Source organism: Trichosurus vulpecula, chromosome 6, assembly GCF_011100635.1.
Source record: "Trichosurus vulpecula isolate mTriVul1 chromosome 6, mTriVul1.pri, whole genome shotgun sequence".
NCBI lineage: Eukaryota > Metazoa > Chordata > Mammalia > Diprotodontia > Phalangeridae > Trichosurus > Trichosurus vulpecula.
Window position 1 is genome coordinate 272614509 of NC_050578.1, and position 10624 is coordinate 272625132.

A 10624-nucleotide genomic window follows, 5' to 3' on the forward strand; every position below is an offset into this window, starting at 1 on the left:
GGAAGATATGGACTTCATAATAACCTGTAAAGACCTACATGATATGATGCTGAGCGAGTGGAGCAGAACCAGGGGAACATTACACGTAAGCACAGATCCATGGATTCTGTGAGGACTGACCTTGATGGACTTTGCTGTTCATCCAGAGAGAAAACTATGCAGACTGAACGCAGATTGAGGCAAGCGCTTTGCTCTCCATTTTTTCTCTTTTGTTTTTGGTTTTGGGTTTTTTTGGATTTGTTTCACCTTTCTCCTCATTCCATTGGTCATAATTCTTCTTTACTTGTGCAGACTCTTGTGCAGATAAGTTCAATGTGAAGTTATATGTACAAGATATACTGGATTCCAGGTCGTCTTGGGGTGGGGGGGTGGGGGGAGACAATATGGAACTCAGGATCATGCAGAACTGAGTGTTGTAAACTAAAAATAAAAAATCTTAATAAAAAAACAATGCTGATAAAAAAAAGAGAGAGAGGAAGAGGTCTACAGAGAATAAAGGAAAGACGAATGAAGGAGCAGAGATTCCAGAAGGCACAAGGGATGAAGGGTGAGGGTGAGGGTGGTGCCCAGGGCCTAGCACGTAATACTTGCTTGTTGATCATGTTGATCAACTGATTGAGAACAGGAAGGGTGGGGGTGGCTGACCTGAGGCAGCAACCTACCCAGCATCATTAGGCCTGGTATTGTGATTGGCAGTTGGGATGGATGGGAAGCCGTGGCAACCTTACCAGGTGACTGGAATTAGGGTCAAATGAGGAACTGTGCTGTGCAAACTTAAGCACTATGGAAATGTGTTTTTATTGACGTGCTAAGGTCACATTGGTAGCAAGGCCTCCTAGCACCCCAACTACTACACCCCCCCCCCCACTCCCCTGGCTGGTCTCCTCCTCCAGCCATCTTCCCTGCACTAGCCCTTCCAGGCTTTTCCCACAGTTGGCTCTCTTCGCTAAGGCCTGAAGCCTCCTCTAGGCCAAGAAGCCCTGGGTCTTAACAAGGATGGTCCTGCAGAGTGTGGAAACCTATGTTAATAGTGGTCTCACTAGGATCAGGCAAAGCTGTCAGCTCACAGCTAGTGATTGTATTTCCAAAGCCTATTTGGGCAGGGAACATTTCCTGTGAGCTTCTTAATAAATCTCATTTAGATAGACCAGAAGGCTCAACAAATTCTTGCTAACTTGATGACTGGACCCCAGGATCTAGGTGGCAGCCAATGGACTGACCATTGGGGATCTTCCAGGAGTAGAGGCTCCCCAAAGCCCGAGCTGTTTCGTCTAGGCCTGTATGCTTAGTCTGAGGCAGGAATCTGAGAAATGTGTGCCTTCTCAAGGACTCCTACGGCTCCAGGACTGCAGCTGCCAACTCTATCAGATGGAGAATCACTGTGCCTTCCCAGGCAGTGGGCAGGCCATGGATGGAAGATTCAGTCCCAAGGCAGGGAGTGGCCTCAGGAAGAGTATTCTTGGAATGCTGAGGAGAGGGGCCTGGTTGGGGCTGAGGCTGCTGCTGCAGGCTGACTGTCTGCCTTCCTGGCATGTGCTCCCCACCTTGCAGGTTCCCTCATTGCCTGAGGTGATGCCTGGAGGGGGCAGAATGATCCGCAAAAGCCTCCTGGAACTTTGAGAGGAGGATCATGAGCGCCTGACACCCAAAAGCTCAAAGAGGAAGCACAGGCAGCGGACAAGGAGGCTAAGATGACCGATCCCAAGTGTACCTGCCGATACAACTTCAGACTCTCCCATTTCCTCCCCTGGCTGCTGCTAGGGCAGGGTCAACAGCAGGGTACCCCAAGGGGCAATGCAAGCCCTCAGTCTGTCAGAGTCACTACTCCTGTGGGAGGCCAGGTCAACCTCTGCGACGCCCCTCCCTGAAATGAGGACAAGGCTGAAAGGACTGACCGTCTTGCTGTAATTCCACAACATGGGGATGACAGTGCCTTTGGCAAATTGACAGTCACTAGGAGCTGATGCTGAGGGTTCTGGGGCCCTCTGCCCCACCCAGTGGAGACTGGGGGAAGAAGGGGAGAAGGTCCAGGCCAGGGGAACAAGCGGCCCCTGGGATTCATTCCCCCTCCTTTCCCCTTGTGCACATCAGCAATGGGAGCCTTTGGGAGAGGCCTGGGAGGGGGGGTTGATACAGAACTCCTGCAGCTGTGCAGGCACTGCTTCTTCTCCCCTCTCACCACTCACAGCAGTCCAAACCCACGTGAATTTGGGCGAAGGAGAGGAAGGGCAAAGATGGGGAGGGGTCACGGGGCACAGGCCGTCTCTCTCAGTCCCAGGAAAACAGGGACAGCCTCCTGCCCTTCTCCCACCACCCAAGACAGGCTCAGCGGCAGGGGCCCCTGAAAGGAATGATTCCCAGGTGGGCTGCTTTGACACAGGGAGGCCTCAGGCGAGGAAGACCACAAAGATGATGAAGAAAACAATTAGGATGAGGAAGATTTTCACCATGAGCCAGCGGTTGGAAGTGACTGACTGGAAATACTTGAGGATCTCTGAATGGGCGGCATCTACATCCAGCTGCGCTCCTAGCACATTCTCATCAATCCTGGGTGGTGGCAGCAGCGGCGGCAGTGGTGGAGGGTGGGAGGAGAGGAAGCAAACGGAAACATGGCCAGGTTAATGACAAGAAACAAGAGCCTGGAAAAGGCAAGAGACCTTTCACAGGCCGCAGAAGCCACTGCACTAGAAAGCCTTTTCATCCCAAAGGGATGCTGTGTCTGTGCTGAGCTAGGAAGGCCCAAGAAGTCAGGGTCCTTGGAGGGGGCAGGCATTGGAGAGGTGAGAGATTGAAAGAAAATAAGGTGGGCAGCAGGAGATCACACCCCAGCACTTCCCAGCTGTGTGACGTAAGCCCGGTGCTGAAACCATCTCTTCTGTACAATGGGGATAATACCACAGATAGTAGCCACCTCAGAGGGGTGTTGGGAGAAATGTCTCCCAGAAATGTGAGTATTATTAACCAGCTTCAGCTGGGAAAAGGGAAGCTCCCGAGGCCACCCATCCGCCTGGGGGCGCTCTAGGGGCTGGGAATTGGGACTCTGGGGCATCAACTCCTTGTCCCAGTCATTCTTGGCACTCACACAGAGCCTTAGTTTTAAAGGTACTTCCATGTACCTTCTCATGTATATGCCTGTCTCGGTGATAACTCACAGCTGTGTCTCCATAGATGCTTCGAGGGAGGCAGGACAGATTTTCTCTCTCTCATTTATAGAGAAAGGAAGGAGGTTGGAGACCAGGTGAATTGATTCAAACCACCCCCAGGATAGAGATGAGATGAAAACTGAGCCCCCCCTCCCCATGATGCCTTCCTTCTCTCACCCCACCCTTTCCCGTGGCCACCCCCAGGACCCCGGGTCCTCACCTCTGGATGGTTTCCTCCTGTTCCTTGACCATGTGGGCCAGCTGCTGGAAGATGGAGCCTAGCTCCACAATGGTGGACTCAATGTTCTGCATGGTGTCAGCCCTGCTCTGGATGTAGGAATCCTGCCAGGCAGAACACAGAAGGACGGATGGACCTGAGCAGGCTTCCTTGGGGCGGAGGACCCCAGCTCCTCCTCTTCTACTTAGGCTCACCCAGGCTTTCAGGGGCATGGGGTGGGGGTGCTCAGGGGAAAGCCCCGCCCCACCTCCCCCTGCCTCATTACACTGGCTGCACACCCCTCCAGGAGGCTAACCACTTGACCATCTGGATCCTGCGCCTAGGACCAGAAGAACATGAGCTCCTGTTCACATCTCTGGTTCAGAGCTGGCCCTGATCCATGACTGGGATCCACTGAGATGCCTGCTGACCCTGGGCCAGGCCTGGGTACCCACCCGCTCGTCAATGAGCTGGAGCTGCTGGCTGGTCCGGGCATCCATCATGTCAATGGCCACATCACCTGCGGCCTTCGGCTCAGCTCCCAACACCACGGCCCCGCCTCCTGTGGGGAGAGAAAGAGGCTGAAATCCAGTTCGACCATTTCACCTTTCACCTGAACAGGCTGTGTGACCCTGTGTGCCTCAGTTTCTTCACCCATAAAATGGAGATAACAGCACCTATTTTATAGGTGTGTCAATAATTGTACATGCTTAGCTCTGCGCCCAGAACATGGAAATGCTCATTCCCTCCCCTTCCCTGAAGTACAAAGACAAGACCAACACCGTGCCTGCCCTCAAGGAGCTGACAGTCTGCGGTGTGAATCTCGAATGGCCAGGTGGGTGTGCACAAAGTGCATCCCAAGTGAGGCCAGGAACTGGAAAGCCCTCGGGTGCCAGGGCACAGGGATGAGGAACAAATAGACTCCAGGCAGGGTCCAGAGGTGGGATGTAGGATCCGCACAGAAGAGAACGCCATGTAGTGGAGGCTGAGCAGTGGGATCCAGTTTATGAAATGGGGAGAGGAGCCAAGACTCCGGGGGTTGGGAATTTGTGCCAAGGGTGAGAAAACTAGGATGATTCTCCAATGGAGAATACAACCACATCTGGACCTCTGGGGCTTTCCCAAATCACTGTGCAGCCAACACTGGCATCATCCCTCCCGCACCCAAGGGCTCCCCCCTCCTCACCCTGCATCTGGGCCTGGGGTGCCCCCCTCCCTGGGGCAGGTCTCTTCCCCCTCCCCAGGGTGCCCCCCCTGGGGCATCCTCCCCCTCTCCCCAGGGCATCCTTGAAGCTCTGCCTCCACTTCTTGTGAAGCCTACAACAAGTTTCTTCCTTCCCTGGGCCTGGTTCCTTGTGGGTACAATGAAGGCTCTGGCTTGGATGAGCACCAAGGTCCCTTCTACTACTTGGCAATGATGTCTGAGCTTCTCCTGCCCCTCTCTTGCCCTCCTCCTCCTTCTATACACTCATTACATGTAAACGTCTCCTGTCCTTCTATCGGTATTTGACCCCAAAGGATCCTTGAGGAGAAAAGAGGGTTCCTTTACCCCACCCTCTGCCCATCCCAGGGCCTTCTACAAAGTGGGCTATTAAGGGGTGACTGACAGGTTGGCTGATTCTCAAAAAGAAAGGCATGAAAAGGTGCCCAGACCAGGTGAGTGAGCCCACCCCAGGGACCCCAACTCACCCAGGTGGTTGGGAGCAAGGGGCAGGGCTGCCACAGATGGACGGGAAAACTGCTCCCGGCGACTTCTCTGCTGCTTCAGGTTCTGGGGGTGGGGGGCAAAGCAAGGTTACCTGGTCCCTCGGGCCCCCCACTCCTCCCCAGCCTGCCCGCCCCCCACCTCCCACCCACACATGCACAAATGATTCTCACCTCTGTCCTCACTTCTAAAACAGATTTGAAGTCATTGGACATGGAGGCCAGCTTAGACTAGGAGAGAGACCGAGAGGTGTGAGTGCCCAGAGTTGTCACACCACCCCCATCTGCTCCTGCCCCATTCGCCCCCTCTTCCACACCTGCAAGGAGACCACAATGGTGTTGGAGTGGGTCTGCAGGTGCCGCCCACTCTGGCTCCCCTTGGCCCGGACAAAATCCTGCAGCTGTGCGATCTGCTTGTTGAGACTGTTGATGTCCTGGTGGGAGAGCCAATGAGGAGGCTGGGGTGAGCAGACGCGGCGCGCCCTGCCCGGAAAGCGAGGGAAGCGCAGGCATTTAGTGCTGACTGAAGGGAGAAATGGGAGCCAGGGCAAGGAGATATTCAGAGGCTTCCAATCGGGCTGTGAGATGGCCCCATCCTGGGCAGGCCTCACTATGATGGGACAAAAGCTGGACCAAAGCCTGGCCCTATCACTTGTTGATTCCCTGATCCAAGAAATGGGGGAGCTGGCCTAAAGTCCTGATCTGACAGAGGGGGAAAGAGACCTCGAAGGAGAACTGACCCAACAAGTGGGAGGTAAAGGAGGGGGAGCAGGGGGAGGAGAAGAGAGGAGGAGGGAAGAGGAAGGAGGAAGAGGGAGAGGAGGGGGAGGAGGAGGGAGGGAACCATCCACGCATCCACAGCTCACCTGTTTGATGATATAAGTCAGCTCCTCAATCTCCACAGCCTTATCATCAAAGAGGGACTTTCTCTTGGCCACTATAAAGGAAAGAGATGGAGAGAGAATCTAGGAGTGAGGACATGGAGAAAAGGCACACCTGAGGTCTGACGAGAACCAAACCAAACCCAAGCTCCTTGACCTGGGCTTCGAAGGCCCCTGCCCCAGCTGCCCGGATCAGGGCACTCTGACCTGGCGGGGGGTGCGGGGAGGGTAGTAGGCACTCAGCCCACATTCCCTTCTCTCTCTCTTCTGGCCCAAATCCCACCACTAGGCTCACCTCCAGCCTCCCGAATCTCTCTCCTATTCTCAACCCCCCACCCTAGTTCTAGGCCCACTTCCCTCCTAGTCTTGTCTGGACTATTGTGACAGCCTCCTTCCTATGGGTTTCAATGGTTTTTATGCCATTAGCATGAACTACGAGCTCTCCCCTCTTTCCAGGCCAAGTGCTGTTCCTCCCTCGGCCCCTGGACTTTCTCTAGGACACTCCCCCTCCCTTCTACCTTAGTGCTTTGCCCAGGCCTGGAGTTCTCTCCCTCCTCAAGGGCCACCCTGAAGATCCTCCTCCGAGCACCGTCACTGTTTATCATTTGTGTAAATCTGTGCACACTCAATATGCCAACTAGTTAGCTGGAGTTTAGGGATGCTCACTTCTACCCTGGTCATCCCCTGCGCTCAACAATGTTACCTACCATACAATGGGTACTTTAAATATATGTATTTTTTCAAGATGGAGTCTCTTCTCTCCCACAGGCAGGAAGAGCAGGGGGCTACTCCTGGACCTGTCCACATTACTAACTGGCAGAGGACATGTGAAGCTTGCTCCATTTCCTATGTGGACCACTTTGTCCTACCTGAGTCTTGTCCCAGCCCAGCCTGGCACATTAATGCCAAATGCACCGTGGATACCTGCTAACAAACTTAGCTCACTGCAGCTAAGTGTGTGCCACCAGCCAAGAAGGGGATGCTTCATAAACTCTGGGCCTTGACCGAAGGGCCCCTCCCCCCGCTCCACTTCAGGACATTTGCACCCCCCAAGATGGTCTCCTCTGGTTCCTTTCAGACATCTAGCCTGCTCACAGGGCACTTCCCTGGCACCATCTCATGCCCTGTCAGACCCCTCAGACTTGCTCGGTTCCACTGTAACCTTCATCAAAGTTATCTGCATGAAGCCCTGTCAATTCCTTGAGGGCAGGACCGTCATTTTTCATTCTGGTAACCCCAGAACCCAATACAGCAGATACCTAATAACTATGTGTGCTGGACTGAGAGAAAGGAGCCTCCCTCAGTCCCTTAGGGCTCACTCCTGTGGGGACTCACAGATTGTCAGCTTCTCCAGCTTGGCAAATGTGTTGCTCAGGTCCTTCCCGATGCGCCTACAACAGAGGAGGAGAAAGGGGGCTGAAGGCTGGTCCCTCCACATACAAGGCCTCAACCACATCCCGGCATCTGGGCTCCCTCAACTTACTTGGCCATGAGGGTGAATTCACTGCGCTGCCGGACAGCATTCAGGGCTGTAGTTCTGTTTGTCTGGAGTCCATTCTAGAAGACAACAGCCGGAAGTGAGCTTGCTCCTCAAACTCCCTAGCAAACTGTTGCTCTAATCTGGAGGGAAGGGGTGCCTCATTCCCTTTCCCCCAATTCCCCATAATCTGCATATTTCAAAGCCTAACCTGGTAGAGTGCCAGACAGGGCTTTATAAACTACGCCATGGCGCCATCCCAAGGGGCATGGCTGTCATCATGTATGCACTCGGGAACCTGACCTTTATTTTAAGAAGGGCCTTTTACATTTGGGACAGCCTTTCCCTTTGTCTCTCATGCAATGCTCACATCTTCAAAGCTGACTCTATGTAACCTCTGGGCTGCCCCTTTCTGAGACCATGATTTCAGGCTCACCACCCAGGACAGCTCCTCCCCAAGGCATTGTGTCCCCCCTTTCTGAGCCCCTCACCTGGCGGTTCTGGAGGGACTTGCAGGCAGACAGGAACTCCTGAGTTCGGTCTCTACAGGACATGGTGTCAGGAGGGGGACCCGGTGAAGGGGAGGTGGTGGTGGTGATGGGGATGCTGCCGCTGAGGCCGCCGCCAGCCGCTGCAGGGGGCAGTACCTGTGTCTTTGAGAGCCCCAGGTAAACTCCCTGATCCGTGTTCTTAGACCCGTAGCGTTTCCTCGTGTTCATTTAGACGCATAACCTCGAACTGTGGTGGGGGGCAAACCATCATTCTCTGTCCTCTATCTTCCCCCATCCTCCAGGATTCCTTCCTTCTCCTAGCCTCCTACTCTTTGTGTCCAGCCCAGGACACCAATCTGGCAGGACAAGGAGAGACCAAAGAGAGCCTCTTTCCCCTTCCTACATTTAAGTCTGGAGTCACGGGAGACAGAGAAGAAAGGTTCACACTAGACTCAATCTGGGGGAAAGAGGAGCAGTCACAGGGGCAGGAAGATCAGGAAGAAAAGTTCCCATTCTAGAGTGCTTGGAAGCTCACAAGAACCCTGGCAGGGAAGCACTGTACAAGGGCCATTAGTCTCTTTTTACAGACAGGGAAACAGAGGCTGAGACTTGACCCAGATCAGATCATACAGTAACAGAGGAGTCAAGTCAGGACAAGAACGAGGATGCTTTCCATTGTATCACATAGGCTCCTTTTGTGGGGAGGAAACATGTTCTAATATCCCTGGCCTAACAGGGGATGGAGGGACCAGAGAAGACACTGGAGCCAAGTCCTGATCCCTGACAGGCCTCCCCTTCTTGTTCCTCCTCTCTTCCCTCTGCACATTCTCCTCCAACAAGCTCAAGAAAAGGGAGGAAAGCAGAAGAGGATGAGATGGAAATGGGAAAAAGAATAACGAGGGTGGAGGGGATGGAAAAGGGGGATTAAAGAAAGGAAGGGGGAGCACAGATCCAGGAAGTGGAGGAGACTCGAATCCCTCTTACAGCTGGGGGCACTGAGACCCAGAGATGCTAAGGGACTTGCAGGGGTCACAGAGACGGCCCCTTGGAACGCTGGGGCTGTCCAACTTCAAGGCTTTTGTGCTGTACATGCCAAAGGGAGAATGGGAGGAGAGATCTGAGGAAAGAAGAGAATACAGATAAGGAAATGAAGAGGAAACAGGGACAGAGGACTGGGGGGAGGAATAAAGAGAAAGGAAAAAAAAGGAGAAAAGCAGATGGGGAGAAGGGAAAAGAAGGAGGTTTCAAAGAACAAGACGGGGAGGGAGGAAGGAAGGAGAGAATGGGGAGAAGGGAGAAAGGAGAAAAGCATTTATTAAGTGTCGATTATGTGCCTGGCCTGTGCTAAGCACTTCTGAAAGATCTTCGATCCTCACAACCACCTTGGGAGGTGACCGGGGCTATTATTATCTTTATCTTACAGAGGAGGAAACTGAGGCAAACAACAGTTAAGTCACCCAGAGTCACACAGTTAAGGAGGGTCTAAAATCACATTTTAACTCAGGTCTTCCTGCCACCTAGATAACCTGGGAGGGCAAAAGGGGGAGAAGGGAATGAGAGAAGGGAGGAGGAATGGAGGAATCAGTGGGAAAAGTAAAAAATGGAGGACAAAAGGGGACGGGAGAGGAGAAGGGAATGCAAGGCGAGGGAGAGAAATAAGAGGGGATGAGGGGGGAGAGAGGAAAAACGGAGGAATGAAGGAGGAAGAGAAGGGAAGAAGCCAGGAGGGGAAGAGAGCAAAGAGGGGAGAGAGGAGAAAGAAAGAATAAAGGAGGGGGCTGAAGAAGAAAAGAGGAAGGAGAATGGGGGGTAAGGACAAGAGGGGAGGAGGACACACTGAAGGAGGGAGGAGGGGAGAGGGGAATGGGGAAGGAGGAGGGGGAGAGATGGGGGGTGGGCTGGAGGAGGGGGAGCGTAAGGGGAGAGGGGAGCGACCAGAGGGGCAGGAGGACAATGGGGGGAGGGCCAGAGGGGAGGGGGAGACATTGAAGGAGGGAGGAGGGGAAGTAAGAGAGGAGGGGAAGAGACTGATGAAATGGGGAGGAGAGAAGAGAGCAAGGGAGGGGAATGAGGAAAGAGGAGGGGGAGAGATCAGGAGGGGGGGCTGGTGGAGGGGGAAGCGAGCAGAGCGGCAGAAGATTAGGAGGAGGGCGAGAGAAAGGATGGGGGAAGGGCCCGGGGAGGGCTCAGGGGGCGGAGAGAACAGAGGGGTCTCCGTTCTGGGGATCCCAGGAGACCAGGACGCTGCTGAGGGGTACCCTCCAAAATATTTATCCGACATCGGAAGTCCCGCCCCGGACCAAGCCCCGCCCTCTCCGAGGCTTCGGGCAACGATTGGCTGCCGCTTCTATCTTTCACACTAAGAGGCACTCTGATTGGACAGGGGCGGCATCGCTCACCAGCGGCCGGACCGGCAGAAGTCTCCGGTCTTCCCAGTCGGCCGTCGGCCCCCCCCATCCCCGACCCACCGAGAGCCGGCCGCCCACGGCCCCAGTGTCTTCACCAGCCTAGTCCAGGTCGTCTCCTACCTCCGCGCCGCTGCCTGCTGCCGCCGCCTCCGCCACCCTGGCTGATACAGCCTCTTCCCCGGGGACCGAGCCGGAGAAACGGGACCAGAGACCAGAGGCTGACACGTCACCTAGGCGTGGCCCCGCCCCAAAATGACGGCAGCGCGCTACCACGCCCCCTCACCAGCGCTGGAGGCCACGCCC

The 10624-nt window shown here is 54.6% G+C and overlaps 1 protein-coding gene across 2 annotated transcripts; it reads right to left on the reverse strand.

The window, feature by feature from the left end:
- Positions 1-1882: 1882 nt before the first annotated feature.
- STX5 (syntaxin 5) lies at positions 1883-10574 on the reverse strand. 2 transcript variants are annotated; one of them, XM_036763162.1, is made up of 11 exons: positions 10442-10574; positions 7914-8160; positions 7429-7502; positions 7281-7336; positions 5931-6001; positions 5382-5498; positions 5239-5295; positions 5050-5131; positions 3816-3922; positions 3364-3485; positions 1883-2547 (listed from the first exon to the last, which is right to left on the reverse strand). In XM_036763162.1, the coding sequence occupies exons 2-11, from the start codon at positions 8139-8141 to the stop codon at positions 2388-2390; spliced, it is 1074 nt and encodes a 357-aa protein (XP_036619057.1). In that variant the 5' UTR covers positions 8142-8160; positions 10442-10574; the 3' UTR covers positions 1883-2387. The 2 variants fall into 2 exon arrangements, with proteins under 2 accessions (XP_036619057.1, XP_036619058.1); XM_036763163.1 differs by lacking the exon at positions 10442-10574 and having other exon boundaries at positions 7914-8786.
- Positions 10575-10624: the final 50 nt, after the last annotated feature.

What these genes read in the sequence shown, in the direction of transcription:
- STX5 (XM_036763162.1), bottom strand. Translation starts at nt 8,141, where the DNA reads ATGAACACGAGGAAACGCTACGGGTCTAAGAACACGGATCAGGGAGTT. An exon ending in GCTGGAGAAGCTGACAATCT is followed by an intron (nt 6,002 to 7,280) that starts GTGAGTCCCCAC and finishes TTTCCTTTATAG; the next exon opens with TGGCCAAGAGAAAGTCCCTC. An exon ending in CAGGAGGAAACCATCCAGAG is followed by an intron (nt 2,548 to 3,363) that starts GTGAGGACCCGG and finishes GCCACCACCCAG; the next exon opens with GATTGATGAGAATGTGCTAG.